At 34.6% G+C, this 23,375-nt stretch overlaps 1 protein-coding gene across 1 annotated transcript; it reads left to right on the forward strand.

The window, feature by feature from the left end:
• Positions 1 to 9,131: 9,131 nt before the first annotated feature.
• On the forward strand, positions 9,132 to 19,363 carry LOC123547965 (microtubule nucleation factor SSNA1-like). The gene is made up of 3 exons (XM_045335211.2): positions 9,132 to 9,288; positions 14,546 to 14,745; positions 15,659 to 19,363. Exons 1-3 carry the CDS (start codon positions 9,237 to 9,239, stop codon positions 15,758 to 15,760), a joined length of 354 nt encoding a protein of 117 aa, XP_045191146.1. The 5' UTR covers positions 9,132 to 9,236; the 3' UTR covers positions 15,761 to 19,363.
• The last annotated feature ends 4,012 nt before the right edge of the window (positions 19,364 to 23,375 follow it).

A 23,375-nucleotide genomic window follows, 5' to 3' on the forward strand; every position in this document is an offset into this window, starting at 1 on the left:
ACTGCTATAAGAAATAGTTCTAAAAGGAAAGCCGTTCGATTGATTTTATTTTTATTATTATTTCTTGAAATCGGTATGCAAGAAAAAGAATCAATCACTGGTCGCGGGTAAAGATGGGAATATCCGGCACTCGGGTAACAGTTTAGGCGGTAACTCGGCTGGAAGCCTCGTTACCGCCTAAACAGTTACCCTCGTGCCGGATATTCCCATCTTTACCCGCGACCAGTGAAAGATTCTTATAATCTTTACCTGGGAGACGATGAGCATCGGCTCCCTATGGTGGCTGATTTCTGCCAGTGTCGTCCTGTCGTTCTGGCGCCCCCGCCATAACGAAAGAACGACGTTTTCCTCTTTTGGCGTTGTTTCGTTCTCTCGTTCTGGCGCCCCCGCCAAAACGATATAACGAAGAATGCAACACGACAGAACGGAAGAACGACACTTACAAACGGCTCCCTAAAAAACGTCGTCTTGGCGTTCTGTCGTTCTGGCGCCCCCGCCACAACGACGGAACGAAACAACGCCAAATGTGAAAATATCGTTCTGGTGCGTTCCGTTAGAGCATGCGCAGTATTGACATATTTTTCGTATTTTGCCTAAGCCCATTTCTACTGTTTCATAACTTATAGACTTTTTCACGGAATCCATAAAAGTTTGGAAACGGCACCTATCTTTCATAAAATATGAAAACATTCACTATGTTTTCGTGCTGTGTTGACCCCCCGTGCTGCAATATATTTATATATATGGTATGATCATGTAGTTCTATGTCTGGTTACATGTAAAGACAACAACCATAATGCTAGGTCACCATTGAGTCTGTGCCAAATTTCGAAGAATATCTTAAGTTTATTATCCCATTACTTTACCGACGGAATCGAGCCGGCATAAGACATTAAATCTTCATATCAATTAACACATCTCTAGCTAATTAATAAATGTTATTTCTTTAAGATATTTCTATCCTGTCCTTCTTTATACAATTAGGTGAAATTAACGGAAAAACACGGATTGAAAATCCTGGATTTTCACCGCTTACAAGCGCTAGAACATCTTATAATGGGTACAGACGGACGAACACAGACAGACACACAGACAGACAGTCTATAACTTATTTCTTCTATTATAGTGTTGATCTTCATAATACATCCAATAACATGGCTTAATACTAATACCCCTCTGAAGGAACAATACCTGCTCATTCCACAGTGTAGAAACAAACGGAAATAGCGATGTGATTATACGACATACACAGTATCTGGGTTTACACACCGCTGTTAGTTTCATTTATTTTTACCGTTCAAGGGAGTTTACGAGTCTTAAATAGTTTATATATTGTTGAGATAATTCGTCTTGGATTTCATCAGTAAGTGTGTAAAGTACCGTCGTGATGTTACCGTAATCAAACGCAATCACCAATTTCTGTTGTAACTTCAGAAAATGTCACACGAATAAACAAGAGTTTTCCCTTCCAGTTCATAATGGACGTGTATAAGATTCATATTAAATAAGTCCAGCATTATCAATAAATTGTTCTTAAACTCATATTCATCATTTGTGTAGAAATATACCGACATCTATAGTCAAGGTTTCATTTTCATATTGAACAATTTATTGAAAACTGCCCATAATGATGTGAACGATTTATTGCGATTTTATTGAAAAATTATAGCGATTAATTGGAAGTGATTATAGTAATTCTTTTTCATGTTAACTGTTGAAAGGGACATTGCCAGTGGTATTGGACCTGAAAGAAACTTAAAACATTTACATGCAGTTTTATCAAATACAAATACACATACAATAACTAAGCTGTACAATATTAGTTTGTAATTTGGCAGTTGTGTCGTTTTAGTGCGAATTATTCTATTATTCATGATTATGTTGGATATAGTTTGGATATAGTTATGATTTACTAAATATGTAAGAACAAAATCGCAATTAGATTCTTTGGCCGGCTAGTCCACTTTTCTGTCATCTATTTGTTTTGGGGTGAGTGCTTAGTGAATTTCTTTCTCTTCCTGGGTTAATCTTTTTATCAAATGTTTTGGGTTTAGGGCTCAGTGGCTTTCTTTCTCTTCCTGGGTTAATCTTATCTATCCAATGACGAAAACACGCTCTGTAAACACTGGCCCCGCCTAATTTTCATGTAATCAATATGTATTACAATATATACATCATGCTTAGCATTTTGAAAATTTAAGTCATTTTAAAACACTTTCTCATCTTCTTTCTTTTTCTAGGTTATAATTATGCAGCTGAATTTTTTTGGAGTGCCATTAATTTGGAGTGCTAACTTGGCTAAGCCTCTGTATTCGTTAGCTGAGCATCAGTATTATTTGGTACTTTTTTCAAGGGCGATTCTAATTTACAAGTGGATTTTGTTCTTTTTACAGTTTTTTTTTCTTTAATTGGTATTATCATTCTGTTGCTAATGTTAACTTCTTTTGGGATTTACATGGAAATCTTTTGTGAATAAAACTGTCGGTCTTATTTTTAATGTTGTCGTGTGTTTGGGCAAAGAGCTATAAAAATATTTTATACTTCTTTGGTTTGGGTTTTTATTTATATGTATTCGTCAGTTTTGATTGTGGAAACAATTGCAAGAAAGGAAGGGCTTGAAACTGAATACAAAGTACATTTTATTTTCATTCGTGGATAGGTACATGATACTAGTGAGGATGACAAACTCAAGTCCAAATATCAAAAATAATGGAACTTTTATGTTTTCTTTGTTTCTCATTTGTCATACAGGCCTTAGGTTAATGCACAAATAAGTCAGTCAAGTTATTCAAAGTTTAAACGAGTATGCCTATAATGTGGCGGTATAAAATTCACAGATCACAAATATCAAATTATTAGGTTTGATTTCCAAAGAGACTTTGCATAGCTAAATGTTAATAAATACAGACAAAAATGTCAGGCTATATAACGGCGCAATTACTTTGTAGAGCGGAATTGAAATGTACAGGTTAACGGTGTTGCACATTGCACCATCCCTCATGAACAGATCGAGTCTGCTTTTATTTTAGTTGGTTGCATTGCAAATTTTAACACAAAACAGTATTCAGTGCCCTATAGCGGCTGCAGAGTCTTTCAGTCTTTCATTACCTCTCATGAAAACTAGGTAAAACGGAGTCTGCAATTCTGTTGCTTGGTGCCATTCTATGCTTCCAGAGGATCTTTTCACAAAGTCGTTTTAGATTTCCACTCATGAGGGGCGTTTACATTTTACTAATATATGTCTGTAGTAATGTTAAACTGTCTAACTGTAGCCAATTCAAAGTTGTATAACTCTCACATTTTTTGTGCTACATTACAAAATTCATAATACGCTTTCATTATTTTTTCGTAAGCTATGTTTCATGTGATTTTGTTTTTGATTCTTTGATAAAACACTTATATTTTAAACATGTTCACTAAACCTTGTTACAACAAAAAGTGTGTTATGTATCTGAGATTTAAGGCTAGAAGAGTTGGTCCCCCTCTTTGAAAAAAAGACAACATGCTAATGAAACTATTAAAAGTTTGAGAATGAAACGTTCTAAATTTCGTTATAATTTCTATTTTTTTATTTTTTTATTTTTTTTTTTTTTTTGCATTTGATTAATGTTAGAATAGATATTTCAGCAAACGGAACAGAACTGCAAGTTTAGAAACGCGTGTTGCTTCGGAATTCGTTTAATACCAACGCAAGCAAAATAGACAAAGGGGGGTAGAACTGATCCTACACATTTGTATTCCCAATAATTTTTGTCTAAATGTATCATTGTCAATGCATATCTTTGACAAATATAACATAATAATTCTCATATTTATATCGTTCCTTAGGCAAAGCTTGTTTATCACATTCATTCGTATGCTTAAAAATGATTCTATATTAGCTGAGCCACTATGACAGGAAGGACAATTTTTAAAACACCAGTAGTCAGCAGACAGTGATTACGTAATATAAAAATAGGCGCTGCCTATCTAATGGGTGAACCTAGTCATACGTATTCTTTCTGCATATATTGTTCTTTCTGCTATTTTCAGTATTGACAGTAAGCCTGGCGGGTTTGCTCTTGTTACGAAGATTAGGAACAAAGGCAAATGTTTTAAAATGTGTCGGTTTAAATGAACGTAGATCTAATCTTTTCTTCAGAGGTGTCATGACTAGACTGACAATGGAGTTAAAGATAAAAGTGATATTTGGGTGCTCAGAATCTAGTCCCAAAAATGCACCAAAGGCCACAATTTACAAACTAATATTTAAAATTGTCCTGTATACATATTACAGCCTGAAAATATTTTAGCCTTGATCAGGTGACTGACTGCAGGCCCAATATGGGTAGCCGAATTCGTAGATCTATACATGCGATAAGCTGTTTAGACGGAGTAGAGGCTATGACTACCGAATATTTTATTGAAAATGTATAATATCCTGACAGGAAAAGTCACGTTCCCAAAGTGCAACATCATTAAAACTTCTTAAATCTCTTTTTCAGTATGTGCACGAGTTGTAAGATCTTTTTAAAGCTGCTTATTTCACTTTTTTTTTCAAATTTAACCACTGACAAAACAATTCTTACTGTTTTGAGACATATCTAATAAAATTATTATATTCTTATATATTTTTTGTAATTATGATTTGTAATCTTTAATTTGGCAGCAACGTTTGCCAATACTTGTCCCATATATCTAACGTGTCCATATCCAAATAAGCTTGAAGCTTTCATCACAATCGAGCTAAAACAAATTAGTAAAAACTGAATTATTATAAAATAAGGCAAATGTTTTTAAAAGTATTCCTGTTTTATAGGCTGATCACTACCAAATCAAATGTAAGCAAGTAGTCCAAATATAAATAATGCTAATCATTTTTCCTTTCTTCTTCTTCTTCCAATAATGTACCGACGCCTACTGGCGTATCTTCATACAAGCGTGGCGGTGAAAGAAAAGTCTGTAATAAATTTGTATAAGGTGTGTGGTGGGGACGTTAATAAGATGATAAACTATGCGGTACATCATCGTCACCTTTGCCTGGGCTCTACGCTCCTGGAGGGTCAGCCACTGGAGCTGCTGCAGCATGGGTGTAACGTTACTGGTCCTTCTGCAATAGGAGAAGACCATTCTCGCTGATCTTCGTTGCACCATTTCCAGCTTTCGAATGTTGATATCAGCGAATGGGTCCCAGATGATATTGGTGTATTCCACGAGAGGCCTCACCAGGGTAGTGTAGCAGAGCTCCTTGGTCTTCCTGGGGCATTGTTGGATATTACGTTGGAGGAAAGATCGGGTGTTGTGGTTTTCTTGGTGACAGCGTTGATATGATGGTTGCAGTTTAGTGACTTGTTAATGTTAAGGCCTAAATATTTTGCTGAGTCAACTACTTCAAGAATATGTCCGTGGATGTTGTAGGGTGGATTGATAGGTTTTCGTTTGTTTCTTATGTGCATGATCTGACATTTCTGTGGGTGGAATTCCATCAGCCAGTCCTTCTCCCATCATTGGAGGCCATCAAGATCTTTCTGGAGAGCGTGGGCATCTTTTTCTGACTTGATGTGATGATAGAGTGCCTTTTCTCGACAGCAACGTGTTTACTTTTACCCTACCGCGTTTCAGTATGCATCACTTTGTATTCTATCAAAATCGGCATGTTCCTATCGCATCTACATCTACATCTACATCTTTCACCCAACCGTCGATTTCCGACTATCACTGGGCGGCGCTAGGTGAAAATGGTGGCGTAAGAATTTCATGTCTCGAAAACAGAAATTGTAAGAAGCGAAAAGTAGTAAATTCAGCTGGTTGTATTTAACGAACTGTAGTTTTCTTATATGAAAGGTTAACACCCACTTTCCTTTTTGTTTTTCTAAAGTAGTGATATAGTTCTTTATAGGAATATAAGTCTCTGAAAATCGGATATGCTGGAAAATGTCGAAAAACCGTTATGAAGCGAGTGGATTTTATATGAAATAAAGAACAACCGGATTTAGTTGTGTTCAGCCTAATTATCGGTTATCGCTGATTCTCAATAAAACGTGCCATTTGATGTTCCAAAGGATATCTCTTAATTGGAAAGATCCGACATGCCATTGATAAAATTTTATTGTAGATGTCAATGTCGGCAAATGGAAACATGGTCAATTTTCTTAATGTGCAGTGTAATTCTGGCACACTAGCTCTTCCAGTCCCCAAAAACGTAACATACGTTACTGTCGCCACATCCATTTTTCAACTTGCCGCCTTTACTACATTGTTAACGGGCAAACTAATGCATTTTCTTACTATTAGTGTGAAAAAAGTATGTTTACTGATTATTTGCGCGTGCCAATCAGTCTTCCCAATGACAAAACCCTTTTGCTGTATAAAATAATCTGATGTCGCCAAAATGCAGGAAGAAAGTGATTCCTTTCTTATCATCACTGTGCAGAAGTCAAAGCAGGGTATATTAATAAACATTTCTGCCTCGAACAAATGTCAGTACATAAATATATATTGAATTACCCTCAGAAACATTACAAGAACTTGCATTTTCCGAATATTTTAAATTTTTGCTAAAAATTTCACAAGGACATTTAAGAATGAAACAAACGTTACCCTGGTTTTGGAGGTCAACTTTTAAGCTATATATGTACTATTAAAGGATATTATATTTCAGGGTTTATATTTTAATCGGGGTTAAAGCCTCAGAATAACACCCACACAGCCATTTTTTACAACATCGCAAAGTCGAAATGAAACATACGTTATGAAACATACGTTATCAAAAATGTATAAAATCAATGGTATACTGCATTACGAATGCAGTAAATGTTTTATTTGTACACTGACGTCCTCAAGAAAATGGCAACCATGCTTTGAGGGCGCTATCGTTTTGATTTTTTGCTGGGAAATGTACATGCTAAATACCGAATTATCCTGAAATACCTGCCCTGAAGGTAAGTGTACATTCTTTGCTGAAACACTCATTTTATGTGGATTTATGTGTTGTCCATACTGTTGGAATATTTTTTATGTAAACAGACGGCGTAAATTCGTACTCGAAGCATTCATACAGAGATATGGTCGTCAAAAGTACAGAAACATACGTTACCTATGGTAACGTTTGTTTCATCAAATAAATCTCTCATTCTGGCCATAAAGGGTCTGGAATTTCATTAATATTATAAGTTGTTATTACAGTCCCCTGCATAGTATTGTTAAATATTAAAAAAAGTCGTACTAGAAACTCGTTGCAAAGATGTATTATAACAGAAAAGTTCATTAATGTACATTTTACAATTTACATCTTTGAGTAGATGTAAAAATAAATCTTTTAAAAATGGGAGTAAGTTCCGAATTATTTTTTATTAGAATAGAAGTATTCTATTAGTTACATGCAATTTATTACAACATGAAACATTATTTAGAATATTTTATTTAATACGACCTTTAGTCTCTTACGGTAACGTATGTTTCAGAATGCCAGATTCAGATTCAGCCGAGATTCAGACGCACTACAGTGAGCGTAAGAAGGCCTCAGATGGTAAGATGTTCCTGCTTCATGCTGTATGTGTGACTCATACACAGTACTGGACACTGGGAAATCAGATAACACAAAAGTTGAAATCTAGTTCCCCAAGTACATATTACGATACAGGCGACTACATCGCAGCTGTTTATGAAGGAGACTAGTATGTTGGCGAGAGTGTGAAGGTACATCCGGATGTCGATGATTATGATTACAAGGTTACTTTCGTGCAGAAAAAGAAAGCGTTGTTCCCATGGCACAGCAATGAAGATGTTGTCTTGAGAGAAAAGTCCCATATACTGTTTAAAATTAGCCACCCGATCGCGTCTAGAAAGTCAAAGAGAATGTTTCAATTACCGATGTCGGACACTGCTGAAGCAGAGATGTTTCACGAAACTGTAGAAATGTAACATACTTTACAGCAAGCAGAAATTACCCAACGACACAATAATAGGAACATTATGACAATTTATGTTTGCTGTATAAAGGGCTGAGACAAAGCGTTTTGCTTTTAAAGACATAAAACATAAAACTATACCATTGACATAGCCAACGTATGCATGATCCTGGTAAACCTGTGTATCTTTTTATAGATCCATTCTTATGCAATTTTGAATTGTTAGTCTGAAAGGTTTTCCACTAAACTGTTGTCTGATATGAATTATTCTGCAGTAATATGTTGACCGTCTTTCACTAATAATTCTTACTTAACTTGAAACATACGTTACATGAAAAACAAAGAAAACATGTCACATTCTTACTAAATTTGGATATTAGCAAACGAAGTTAAACTTATTTTAATCGGTTCAACTTACCATTTTCGTAGACAAATGTTAAGCAATACATTATAATAAACATTTCAGTCACATTGTTTTACATTTCAATACAGTGGAATTGATATGATGCGACTATTTACGTACACATTCATATTAGCATAAAACGTAGTATTCATCCATAAAAACACCTCAGTTTCTGGTTTTGAGCAAAACATACGTTACTATTCAGAGGCATTTTATTCTTGATTTTTTTTTCATGGCAAGTATCAGATAAGTAACCTATATAACAGTTGTTTTCTCTAGTTTAGATGTTTAAATAACTCATTGTTAGACACTTGGTTTAATATATTAAAACATCTTGTAGTTACACGTTTTGAAAAAATACAAAATTATTGTATTTGTATTTTTTTGTGTTTGTTTTGTAAAACACTTTATTTTCAGTTTGCCATGTACAGTTAATAATCAATGTCAGCGCTTTTGTGAACAACCTTTAGCTGTATATACGACTACCTTTTCAAAAGGCATTTGCAAAACGGGTTGTTCTATACAAACTTTCATTTATATATTACAATAATTATTACTGGTGGTAATGAAACTAACGTTACTGCTGAAATTACAGTGCCTTTATTCAAATAGCTTTCATTAAAAAATTAAAAAGAGATTGTTGGAATTTATTTTGGTATTTGATTCTACACACCCATGGCTTCAAAATACGCTCTAATTAATTGAAAATTACAGCAGCTGATTTTTCATTTATTCTAAATCTCAATTGTTCTATCTTATTGAGAATTAGCGTCATAAATATTAGCGGCTTATGACCTATAACTAAGGAAGAGTTACCAAACCTTACATACCCAAAACTTGATGACGTCTACACACTTCCGTAACTTATAAACAAAAAATTCTGTCGAGACAAGTTTGAATTCTAATTCCGCTGCAATAAACCCGTATATTGTTAAATATTTAAAATGTCACAACAAGGTGCAGCCTTGCAAAGTTATAACAATGAGCTTGTTAAGTGTAAGTTAGATGTTTTTCTACTTAAAACTGCAGATTAAGCCCACAACACTCCTAGCTACCGACTTCAGGCAGTCGAGTTATTTTGCATGTTTATATTTTTTAGACAAATAACTCCAAAACTAATCTAAATGCTTTTTGGAACTTCAGGATATGAAATAAAGCCAATCTGATAGAAAAACATGATGAAAATAGGTATTTCGATCCCTTCATGGGAAGTTTCTATCGACAGGACGGTCATGACAAAGAGTTATAAAAATAAATAGATCGGCCACTTGAAAGGCATATAGAGCAAATCTCGCCAACATCCCGCGGCTGCAAATGAGATCTCGTTACCCGAAGTTCTCCACGCGCCATTTTGTATGCGAAAGACCGACATTGTAAATTAATCAATTATCACCGTATGACCACGCTTTTTTTAAAGTAAGAAACGTGTATTTTGTGCTTATGACTATTTCATATTAAACAAATGATGTTTTAGAAGCAAACACGTATTTTACATGTAGTTTTAAAGGTACAAATTGCAACTCCATGCTCGCTTTACTAAGATAACGCCGAATCACACTCGGACGTGAGATCACGCGAGAGTACAGCCAGTTGCCATTCTGTGTATTTTATACTTCTTTGTGACAATGGCTTAAAAAGATCAGCTCAGAGATGATTATATGCTGTCATGGATCTCTGAGCTGATATGAATCCGTTACTGAAACTAGTCCAACTAATTTGACATGATCCTAGGAAATACTGAGATAATTTTTTCATATCCATGGGCAATATCTCCACCCGCGTCAAACACTCGAAAGACCAAAATAGTTGAAGCCATTTCTGATGAAATGTTCATCGCTGCCAGTATTTACATGCTATAGGTTTAAATGCGGATTATTTCATGAATTGTCTATAAATTCAAATAAAACTTACAAGTATCAAAAGGGTATTCAATTACTCATTGATTTATGTATAAATTATTAAATAATATCCAAAATTACGAATTTTCTGGTGATTTAAACCTATGGATGTACTGTATACGATTCACATATATACACCAGGGCTCCAGATAAGATGGCTATTAGCGTAAATTACCCTTTGAAATAATGCATATACGCATGTCTGATAATTTTTAACTATATAAAAATGTCATTATTAGCTCATCTGATTTTTGAAAAAAAATGATGAGTTATTGTCATCACTTGAGCGGTTGTCGGCGTCGGCGTCGGCGTCTGCGTCGGCGTTGCCTGGTTAAGTTTTATGTTTAGGTTAGCTTTTCTCCTAAACTATCAAAGCTATTGCTTTGAAACTTGGAATACTTGTTCACCATCATAAGCTGACCCTGTATAGCAAGAAACATAACTCCATCTTGCTTTTTGCAAGATTTATGGCCCCTTTTGTACTTAGAAAATATCAGATTTCTTGGTTAAGTTTTATGTTTAGGTCAACTTTTCTCCTAAACTATCAATACTATTGCTTTGAAACTTGGAATACTTGTTCACCATCATAAGCAGACCCTGTACATCAAGAAACATAACTCCATCTTGCTTTTTGCAAGAATTATTGCCCCTTTTGGACTTAGAAAATCAGTTTTCTTGGTTAAGTTTTATGTTTAGGTCAGCTTTTATCCTAAACTATCAAAGCTATTGCTTTAAAACTTGCAACACTTGTTCACCATCATAAGCTGACCCTGTACAGCAAGAAACATAACTCCATCCTGCTTTTTGCAAGATTTATGGCCCCTTTTGGACTTAGAAAATATCAGATTTCTTGGTTAAGTTTTATGTTTAGGTCAACTTTTTCTCTTAAACTATCAAAGCTATTGCTTTGAAACTTGCAACACTTGTTCACCATCATAAGCTGACCCTGTATAGCAAGCAACATAACTCCATCCTGCTTTTTGCAATAATTATTGCCCCTTTTTGACTGAGAAAATCAGTTTTCTTGGTTGAGTATTATGTTTAAGTTGACTTTTCTCATAAACTATCAAAGCTATTGCTTTAAAACTTGCAACAGTTTTTCACCATCATAAGTGGACACTGTACATCAAGAAACATAACTCTATCCTGCTTTTTGCAAGCATGATGGCCCATTTTATACTTAGAAAATCGTGGGTAGGACAATATTTCTATTACACAAAAAAAATCAGATGAGCGTCAGCACCCGCAAGGCGGTGCTCTTGTTTTATAATCTCTGTTCATGTGATGTCTCATAGCTAGGCGCCCTGTTGTAATTGGATACTAACCTTACAGTGCATATAAAAATGTATATGAAATTACAGGAACGCACGCAATTACTTTTTACTAGCGTAAACAAAATCTGAAACGTCTGGATGCTTTATCATTTTATATAAATGTAACAGTGTACGGTCGGCATTAATTCTCCCACGTTGAACGTACACACGCTTTGAATGGTACTCTGCAAATCTATGTTAAACTATATTATACATTCAATGCGTGCGTAAATCAAATTGTTGGGAATTAATATTGATGGTACGGTAGTGTATTTTAAAGCGGTGTCGATTTAAAATATCAACTTCTGGTGCGGAGTAAACAACAAAAATGTCTCTTTCTAAGAATATATAAAAGTGAACAAACACTACGCATTCTTTAAACAACAAAGATGATCCCCAAAACATAGCTAAAGGTATATTGAATATTCTATTGGATTCTGTAGCACGTGTGAATTAGCCAAAGCAAGCCAAGGGAGAAAAAAGAAGCAAAAACTTTAATGTTGAATTGAATCTGAACTGCAAAAAAGTTCATCCAATAGATATATTATAAAACTGATTTCTGTTGGGTTTTTTTCACATTTAAAAATTTTCAGGATAAGTCAGTTTCAGATTTTACCATTTCACTCATTCACAAAAAATATCATAAGAAAATACTCATCTCATAAAGGCGAAAAAAATTATCTGGAGCCTTGATACATGCCAATATGTATAAGTGAAAAAACCAATAACTTTATATGACTGTGTACTGTGATTCATCCTCCATTATTTTGTTCCTTCAAAGTTTTGATGTTTAGATTGCCAGTCACAAATTTATATAAAACAAACTGAACGTCCAATTATTTTGACTAGTACTGAAACCTAACCAGGAATCGTGCCAGAAGTCTGTCACACTATAATTTCCTCAAATGAAATGCCATAGACTCGCGCACCTTTTACTTCAAAATATTTCTTATTCATTTTTCTTTTGATCTGACATAAAATAAACCATGCAACAAATTCTGAGCACAAATTATACACAAAAGCTTCCAATGGGTATTACTGTCTGCAATACTTAGGCCACCATTGCAGTTGTGACCTTATAAGGGTACTCTTCATTTTGAAAACAAATATCGTACAGTTACCTGAATCAGTGGGGCACCAGCATCGGCGTATTTTGTTTATTATTTAATAAGCATGCGCTTTGTTTAAACAGGGAGGTTTTTGCACAGGTTGTGTAACCTTACTAACTACATCACAGCTGTCAAACTTTGCAAAATGTGTCCTAAATAAAAAATGATAATGATTTAAAATACACATGTGTAAATTTTCATGAATTACATATTGCTTTTTATCACTGATACAAAATATCCTCCATTTTCTACACTTTTTAAGCAGTTGAAACAAAGATTTGTAGGATGTAGTTTCAATATTTGCCGAAATTATAAATATACTGGTTGGGAACCATTTTCCGGACACATTTTCATATTTCGGCTCCATTATTTCCTAAAAAAATATTCGAACTAAATAAAGTCCACACTGCACAAACTTCAGCTCCTTCTGCATCTGATGTTGTAATCAGCATCGCGTTGTGATGTAAAATATGGGTTCCATCATCCATGGGGTCGCAAAAAGAAGTTAATTTCCCTGTAAGGTAAACCAGTAGCCGAACAAATATTTTGACGATGTTTTGCTGTTATTTTGATATGAAAAGAAGTAATTAAACTATTTTTACACATTTCTTTATCATTAATCTCTTCAAAAATGCACATGAAGCATAACATGACGTTCAATAGCAGCTATGAAAGCAAACAGAGGCCGACTTTATAAAAACTCGAATTTCTTTTTTTCTTATTATATTCATTTTTCTGGTTTTAAATGAAAAATGAACATGATACAGGTCGAAACATTGAATTTCAGACAAATATTCAAATAAATTAAAGACTGCTGAATTGTGATTAAAATCAAAACCCTGAATAATACTAATACATATGAATGTTTTTTGCAAAGTAGAAGGTGACTCTAGAAAGGTCTCGCTAGAACTTAATATCCTCCTTATTACTTCTGTTTATATAGCGTAATACCACACCCTTGGCTATTACAAAACTAGTTCAGCATGTTTTGTAATGCAGCTACGATTTGGCAGTAGTAATCCACTATACCCTATACGTTGTATTATAAATTATTATATCTGTGCCCCCCCCCCCCCACTACACTGGGGGAGATTATATTGTTTTGGCCCTGACAGTTCTTCCATCCATCCGTCACACTTCATACCCAGTCAAAAACTACAGAAAATTTTGACCTAGAACCTTGAGATTTCATTAGGTGGTAGGGCTTATAGAGTAGGCTACCCCTATTGTTTTTGGGGTCACTCCATTCAAGGTCAAGGTCACAGGGGCATGAACATGGAAAACTGATTCGGATCAATAACTTGAGAACAACTTGACCCAGAATGTTGAAACTTCATAGGATGATTGGTCATGCAGAGTAGATGGTCCCTGATGATTTTGTGGTCACTATCAAAGGTCAAGGCCACAGGGACCTGAACAAGAAAAACCATTTCTGGTCAGTTACTTGAGAACCACTTGACCCAGAATATTGAAACTATATAGATTATTTGTCATGCAGAGTAGATGACCCCTATTGATTTTGGTGTCACCCTATAAAAGGTCAAGGTCACAGGGACTTGAACATGGAAACCCATTTCCGGTCAGTAATTAATTATTTGAGAACCACTTGACCCAGAATGTTGAAACTTCATGATTGGACATGCAGAGTAGATGACCTTTATTGATTAAAGTTCATGGTCACAGGGGCCTGAACATGGAAAACCGATTCAAATTCATGAATTGAGAACCACTAGGCCCAGAATGTTGAACCTTAGTGGGATGATTGGACATACCAAGTAGATGATCCCTATTGCAGCCAACCATCAGTGTCTCTTTGACTATAAGACTATGCATTTGGGGAGACATGCGCTTATCTTTAAAAGCATTTTCTAGTTATAACAGGTATCATTGACTTGTGTGGCAAGAGAGATGATCTGTGTATTTATTGTTTCAGGTATCAATGACTTGTGTGGCAAGAGAGATGAGCTTCATAAACAGATAATGCAGGAAGAGGAGGAGAAACAAAAGCTTCAGAATGACATTAGAATATTGACAGAGAGACTTGCCAAAGTGAATGAGAGTTTGAGTAAAAAGATGGCTTCTAGAAATGAATTTGACAAAACTATAGCTGAAACTGAGGGTGCTTACATGAAGGTACAGACTCTTTGATAATCAGAGTTTACTTAGACTGCATTTTTACCATTGTCACATTACATTATGCAATCTTGTAGAAGCGCAAGACTAAATTCATGTTACATGTAGCGAACTGTTGTCGGAAACTTGTATTTTAACCATAGAGGTCAAGGTTACAGTTACTTTAAGAACTGGAGAATGCTTTGGCCTACAGTTGTCAGTTTTCAAGAGATGATTGCATGTATGATGTAGTCAGAATATGACCACATGTTATGATTGTCTATGGTCAATAGATGACAAGTATAATTTACAGGTCAGAAAGTCAAAAGTCAGTGTCATAGTTTTCTTCAGACTGAAATAGTGATGGATCTTTAGCTGGAAAATGATTTGGCCTACAGCACTCCAACTATACAGCATGAATATCTTTAGCATATAAAATAAGGTTATTACAATTGTAGTGCAATCTGGGGTACTGTATTCAGCTTGAGTGGATTTTTACCAGATCGGATCTCACTAGGCGCGCAAGCAACAAGTGTGATCCGACCTTGCAAAATCAACAAGAGCGGAACACAAAATCTCAGATCAAGCTACTGTTATATTGACTCTTTTATTATATACCTCTATCGTTTTGTTCACTGTTTATTGATATTAAAATGGAACTAAGTGAGGTTTTTATGTGCGCTGTTTATAGAACTGTGTCAGGTCGTGTATATTAATGAAAGTAGTCTGGCAGCATACAATACGGTAAGGTACAATGCGGATTTTAAAAGGTACAATATGGATTTTTTTCTGCCTGTTCATATTTACTCGTGTTTACTTGTTTTTTCTTCATAACTAGTAGTAATGTTAACTAAAATAAGTTTCAGTAACAGATTTTGAAAGAGATAAACTTTATTATCTTAATTTAGTAACAACCATTTGTTTTTATTTTCAGATTTTAGAAAGTTCACAGACCTTGTTGAATGTCCTCAAAAGAGAATCACAGAGTTTACGAGAAAAATCTACAGTAAAATCCAGCGGCACTGCCATGTCCTGATATACTTCATAGCATTTCAGAAATTATTGTGATATAAACTGTCTTTTTTTTTTATTTAACGGTATGAAATGATTTACACTTAAGTTTCAGTATAAAATGTAGCAAGTTTGAATAGGAAAACTATTTTTTTGGAAGAAATCATGACATTTTGTTCGGAAATACCATATTTTATGACTACCGGTATTATGAAAGTCTGCTGAATGTTTTATTTAGTAATTTCGAAAAAATATACTAAATTTTTGGAATATTGCTTCAAATAAATATGACTTTTTTGAATGATTTCAATGGGAAAACATTAAAAAGAGAACAGACTTGTATAATGTTTACATATTTATGTCAAAATTTAAACGAGTGTTCAGTTTTATTTTGTTGACTGAACACTTGAAAGCTGGACAGAGATTTTCATTAGAATTATTATTATGTATTAAGTTTTAAAATGAACAGTAGTCTTGATAATTTTAGCTTAGCTTTGCAAAAGAAGATATTCTATAAACAGTCTCTCTCTGATAGCTACCTCTTACTTACCTTGTCCTGATAAATGATCAAAAAGTTTTCTATTATTTCAGTGTAGGAAATCCCTCTCCTTAACCCTTACCCTGCTAAATTTCTATAATGAACTTGTCTATCCTTCAATTTTGACAGTACCATTAACTGTTTAAAGGGGTGTTGTGCAGACTGATCATGATCTGCACTGGTTGCAAAGGCAGAGTCAGTCCTGTTAAGCATGATAAGGGTTAAGTTGAGCTGACTTTTTTCTGTGTCCATAACCACTCATTCACACACTGTATCCCTCTTTTTTGAGATTTCTGGCATTGTCATACTGTTGGTTACATATTTCTAAAAAATGTTTTGTCTAACATCAAGGGGGCACCAGTTATGTCTGTCTAGTTGTTGCTAATGCTCTGACAGAGTTCCCCTAAGTTTGCAGGCTGTAAAATATAATATTTTGAAAAACAAGCAATATTTTATCTATTGGTTGACAAAAATTTATGTAATTTTTGACAATTTGAAGACTGGGTCATAAATGTGCTGCTCTCTAAATGTTGCTGGTGGAATGTATGAACTGTAATGCGCATTAAATCATTCGCCATTTGAGCTACAGTAATGCTATCTGTGTATGTGTATGTACTTTAAAGATTTGTTATTTCAAAGTTCGATTATATTTTGGTATTAAATTTAAAACATTTTAATTGAAAGAATAAACTAAATTGTAAACAAGTAGTGAAATGCAGTTTAATTATTTATTTTAAGTATAAAATATATATATGCTGTGTTTATTATATGTATGGGGGCAGTGTAAGAAATTGTAATGAAGAATGCATGTATTTGAGTTTCTGGGTTATGATAATTTACGATCATGGATACTATCGTTTAACATTTGTTGGCAAGTGGTTCTGCTGTGCAGGCTGATCATAATCTGCACTGTTCGCTATATGGTCAGTAAATTTTCAGTGAACAAACCTTCGAATAATAAATGGTACTGTCTAAATTGAATGGTAGACCAGTTCATTTTGTTTTAGAAATATAGAAAGTTAAGGTTTAAAAGGATGTGCATCCTCTAACATGTTCATTAGTTATGAATACAACATACTTAATCTATGGATGCTGTTTCCATATGTGCCTTACATTGTGAATTCAAAGCTATATTCATGTTTTTTATGTAATACTGTACTGTTCTTTGAAAATTATTTTGTAAATGTAATATTTATACTATCGGACTTACCGTCTGTTTCAAAATATTTGATGCTGTTATACAAGACATTTCCCTTTAAAGTTTCAAGTAGATGGTTTTTACAATATATTTAATGATAACCATTTTACTTGACATAGTATGTTTCTTTACCGGGAATTGCTTGTTTGTTTAGAGAGAAATAAAGACCGATTTTGCTGTTTATTTCCTAACATGTTATGTAAAGCATGTCATATATAAATAGATAAATCAGCAGAAGTCTCTATGTCTTATTTTGGTTACTCAAGTGTTTGCTGAAAGCATACTTATGTGAAGAAAACACAAATCTTAATGCCAGTTTTTTTTTTAACACAGTCATAATTGTACTCTAAATTAACCTTTAGCCTGCTGGTGACATGTAATTCTGCCTTTGTGACCAATGCAGACCAAGATCAGCCTGCACATTCATGCAGGCTGATCATGGTCTGCACTGTTTGCTATTTAGTCAGTAAATTTTCAGTGAACACCTCTTTGAATAATAAGTGGTACTGCCCAAATTGAATGATAGGCCAGTTCATTTTAGAAATTTAGCAGGCTAAAGGTTAAGCATACACTTGCGGTACATTGTAAAGAAACACACTGCCTTACTGACCAGGATCTTAAAGACTAGAAAAATGTTGTTTGTTACTTTATATATTCCACATTAGCCTTCAGATTGTAGGTTTTGGTAATACTGTTGTTTATGTTCCGACTTTCCTGCCCTGATAATTTCAGAGACCGCGTTTCTGTCACTGTTCACGTTGTTTGTGGTTGACTTCACATTCTCATACCAAATTTCTCCTGATATTCTTCATAAAAGGTGTCCAGCTAACTGTCAGTTTTCGTGTATTTGTACATTTGTGTATTATATTATATATTTTTCTTCACGTTGTTTTTATATCAATAAATGCATTTGATTATTACAATATAGTTTTGTTTTACTTTAGAAATGTCTTATTTTCTGTCCAGTTTGCCAGAAGCCTGCATTGTAAGTGAAAAAATTTGAAAAAGATGGAATTAATTGATCTGTTATGGCCTGTTCATGTAGTTTTAAAAATATCTTACAACTCGTGCACACACTGAAAAAGAGATTGTAAGTAATTTTTAGCTCGACTATTCAAAGAATAGGGGAGCTATCCTACTCGCCCGGGCGTCCATGTGAGCGTTAGCGTGAGCGTCACACAAATGTTAAAGTTTGCGTACCACCCCAAATATTTTCAAAGTCCATTGAGATATTGCTTTCATATTTTGCATACTTGTTAACCATCATGACCTCATTCTGTAAACAGGAGCAGACAACTCTATCAAGCATTTTGACTGAATTATGGCCCCTTTTCGACTTAGAATATGCTTACTGTAATGTTAAAGTTTGCGTACCACCCCAAATATTTTCAAAGTCCATTGAGATATTGCTCCCCAAATACTTTCAAAGTCCATTGAGATATTGCTTTCATATTTTGCATAATTGTTTACCATCATGACCCCAGTCTGTAAAAAGGAGGAGGCAACTCTATCAAGCATTTTGACTGAATTATGGCCCCTTTTTGACTTAAAATATGCTTATTGTAATGTTAAAGTTTTACTCATTGCTTATACTATCAAGCACTGAGAATAGTCGAGCGCGCTGTCAACTGACAGTTCTTGTTACAATATGTAGGTTCCTGGTAAACTGGACAAAAGGGCCATATATGTTTTACTTAATCAAGGGTCGTAACCCTGGTGATGTTTGAACAATCTTAACTTGACCATTGATGAATATGTCAAGACCGAAAGTTTTATAAAGATTGTTAAAAAAACTGAGGTCTTTTACACAATAATAGATATGTAAATTATGTGAAATACTGTAATATTGACAGGTAAAGGTGTGAAATTAACTAAAAAACAATCTTGTTCAGTTACCCATTCAGTATCAGATTCTGTGTAGTAGAATTCCACTTGAGCCAGTGCTAGGGGATGCTGCACTTTCCATTACCTCATGAAAAATCAAGCCCAGTCTGCTATGATTTTGCTTGGTTGTATTCTTTGCTGCCAATGGATTTTCTTTTGGATTTTATTGTATGACATCACATAATAAGAACATTCTTAATACTTCCCAAGAATGTACAATCTTCATGATGGAAATATTCGGCATCGAGGTAGCTACACAAGCAGTATAAACAAGTCTCTGTTCACAGATAATAAAGCAAAACACTTTACCCTACAGCACTTTTTTCTTAGTTGAACAAAATGCAGGAAACTGAAATGACTTCATGACGTTCAGAGGTGCACAACAATGTCTAAGTTCCTGTTTTATTTCATGTGCAGTGTAACAGTTTATCTTTTTCTTAAGGTTATAAGGATCTGTGTAAGATATGAATATCTGAAACCTAAGGGGCAGCATCAAATGGAAAACCAAGCACTAGTGAGGTTTTTAGCTGAACTATACCAAGTATGGAGAGCTTCCCTACTCGACCCTGCGTTGGCATCCTTCCACATCCGCACCTTTGTTCAAGTTTTGATGCACTTTCTCTTTATCCCAGTAATTACTTGATGAATTTGTTTCAGACTTAAAATAGTTATTTCTCATCATCACCCATATCATATGGCACAAGGGTCATAACTCTTGCTCCAATATTCCATGAATTATCCTCCCCTTTTTACTTAGAATTTTAGGCTTGATGTGCCCAATTCCACTATTCAGCATCGAAATAGTTGAGTGCCCTGTCACCTGTGACAGCTCTTGTTTATACACACAGTCCTGAGGGTTGAAAAAACACCGGCCTGACAGACAGACATTTAGATCATTTTTCTTGTCTAGTTATTATCTCTGTAAAGTTTTCAAAGAGACTGCAATTTAAAAATCTCCCCATGCATGATGTCATTATCTGAAGTGGAAGTATGATGTCAGCATATACATGTATAACCTTTACCCTTGGAAAAGATATGGTGATCTCTCACCTGGAGAACCTTGTGTTTTCCCACAAAGAAAAATAGACGTGTTTCTCAATTTAACTAGAACTGTCACAGGAGTGACTCATACCCCCACCATACGGTCTTGTCACAGAAGAATGGAAACCATAAGGAATCTTAAAAATACTTTGGAGTACTTCATCCTGGGCTTCCACATATAAGTAATACTAGTATAATACTAGGATAGTAATACAAGTAAATATATTAAATCTCTAATATTAGAGATACACTAAAAGTGAATACAAAAAAGGGTCTTACCGACCCATGTTACCACAGAAAAATGTTTTTACTTTCTACATAGGACTTATAATAAAAAAGTTAGAAAAATAACTAAAATACTGAAAGTCTAAAAATAGGATTTCTACAATTAGACGAATTCCTGGAATTTAAGGGGAAGAAACTCAGTACAAAAGTTAAAAAAAGGTTACTTCCCTTTGGCTCTAAGCCAATCAGAATGAGATATAGTGAAAATACATCAAAATTAACCTTAAAGTTCTAGGTAAAAGGGGAAACAATTCAAGAAAAATTAGTGTCAGAGTTATGCACCTTGTGTCACATGATGTGGGTGATGAGGTGGAACATCTATTTTAAGTCTGGATCGAATCCATTCAGTAGTAACTCAGATATAGTGAAAATACATCAAAATTTACCTTAAATTCTAAGTAAAAAGGGACATAATTCATGAAAAATTGGTGTCAGAGTTATGCACCTTGTGTCACATGATGTGGGTGATGAGGTGGAACATCTATTTTAAGTTTGAATCAAATCCATTTTGTAATAATTGAGATATAGTGAAAATACATCAAAATCAACCTTAAATTTAAAGTAAAAGGGGACATAATTCATAAAAAATTTATGTCAGAGTTAAGCACCTTATGTCACATCATCTGGGTGATGAGGTGGAACAACTATTTTAAGTTTGAATCAAATCCATTTAGTAATAACTGAGATATAGTGAAAATACAACAAAATTAACCTTAAATTCTAAGTAAAAGGGGACATAATTCATGAAAACTTGGTGTCAGAGTTATACACCTTGTGTCACATGATGTGGGCACATGATGTGGGTGATGAGGTGGAACATCTATTTTAAGTTTGAATCAAATCCATTTAGTAATAACTGAGATATAGTGAAAATACAACAAAATTAACCTTAAATTCTAAGTAAAAGGGGACATAATTCATGAAAACTTGGTGTCAAGAGTTATGCACCTTGTGTCACATGATGTGGGTGATAAGGTGGAACATGTATTTTAAGTTTGAATCAAATCCATTTGGTAATAACTGAGATAATAGATTTCGGGACGCGACGGGACGGGACGCGACGGGACGCGACAAAACTGCCTCCTATATACCCCCCTCAAACATGTTTGGTGGGGGTATAAAAATTGATAAATGTACTATATGGACAAAAGGAAAAAAAAAGATACACTCTTGCATACCAGACAGAAATTTCTTTTCACCTCAGTTACCCCCCGAGGCCGAATATTCCCATCTACACCTAAAACCAGAGAAAGAATCTTATGGTAAAACACCAGGGATGAGCAAAAGACTTTAGTTATTTTGGATTTTGAGCGATCCAAACAGAATTTATAAGGAAAGCAGGCAGGGACCACAGGAACTGCTCCAATGAGACTTTGACCTTTTTTGCCTTGTTTCAGACCAAGTCCATTAAGCAATTTATTAAGAGTTATTTCAAACATTTTTTTTTTGGTTATACATGTTGTATACTGTGATGGCCCAAAACAGGCTGTTGGAAGTAACTAATTGGATAAACTTGATGGACATCTAAGCACAGTGTTACAGATTAAGTTTAGTCCATGAAATGGTTCATCAGATGTTGTTTAAAGAAATGTCTATGCAAGGATGATACAGGTGAAGTTTTGTTAAGATCCATCAAGCAGTTTATGATAAGAAGTTATTTAAAGGTTTTTCTATTATAGCTCTGATGGCCAATTATGGGCAAAGCAGAACCATTGAAACAAATTTGAGAGGAATCAGAGCAAGGATGCTAGAAGCCAAGTTTGCAGGGCCCAGACTGTCAGCTTCCATTATCAATACTGGAATTATTTTAACATTTTATTTTCATTAAGATAAATATTCTGACACGAGTTTCATGAAGATAGGGTCAGAAAATGGCCTCTACAGTGTTCACAAACTTTTCCTTTGATTACAGCAGGCAACCTGGTTGACTCAGTTTCAAATCTGGACTATAATCATCAAGATAAACATTCTGACCAAGTTTCATGAAGATAGGGTCAAAAATGTGGCCTCAAGACTGTTAACATTAAGCTTTTTCTTTGACTTGACTACTAAGGTGACCCAGTGCTAAACCCTAAATGATCAAAATATGAACCTGACCTTACGGTCATCAAGACAATCATTCTGAGATAGATTCATAAATAAGTCTTCTAGAATATTAACAAGTCCTTCCTTTGATTTGATCAGGTGACCTAGTTTTTCACCCAGATTCTAACTTGACCTAGAGGTCATCAAAACAAACATTTTGACCAATACTCATTAGTTTCAAACTTAAAATACTAGTGTTAACAGATTTTCATTTGACCTTACCTAGTGACCTTGTTTTTGAGCCGAAATGACCAAAGTTTCAAATTCCGCCTAAAGATCATCAAGATAAACATTCTGACTAAGTTTCAAGAAGATAGGGTCATAAATGTCGCCTCTAGATTGTTAACAAACTTTTTCTTTAATTTGACCTGGTGACCTAGTTTCTGACTCCACGTTGCCCATAATTATATTATTGAACATGACCTAGAGGTCATCCAGACAAACAGTCAGACTGAATAACAATACTATAACGTTTGATGACACTGGGTAAAATACTTGTAGAGGTAGGCATGACACATATTCAGAGTGACCAACAGATGTTAGATGAGAGTAAATCTAAGTGCCCCTAAAAGAATTTTGGGCACAAAAAATCTGTAGAAACACTGATGT

This window comes from Mercenaria mercenaria, chromosome 15, assembly GCF_021730395.1.
Source record: "Mercenaria mercenaria strain notata chromosome 15, MADL_Memer_1, whole genome shotgun sequence".
NCBI lineage: Eukaryota > Metazoa > Mollusca > Bivalvia > Venerida > Veneridae > Mercenaria > Mercenaria mercenaria.

Coding starts and splice junctions, on each gene's coding strand:
- LOC123547965 (XM_045335211.2), top strand. CDS start 9,237: ATGTCACAACAAGGTGCAGCCTTGCAAAGTTATAACAATGAGCTTGTT. Junction 9,289..14,545: donor TAACAATGAGCTTGTTAAGT/GTAAGTTAGATG, acceptor TTATTGTTTCAG/GTATCAATGACTTGTGTGGC. Junction 14,746..15,658: donor CTGAGGGTGCTTACATGAAG/GTACAGACTCTT, acceptor TTTTATTTTCAG/ATTTTAGAAAGTTCACAGAC.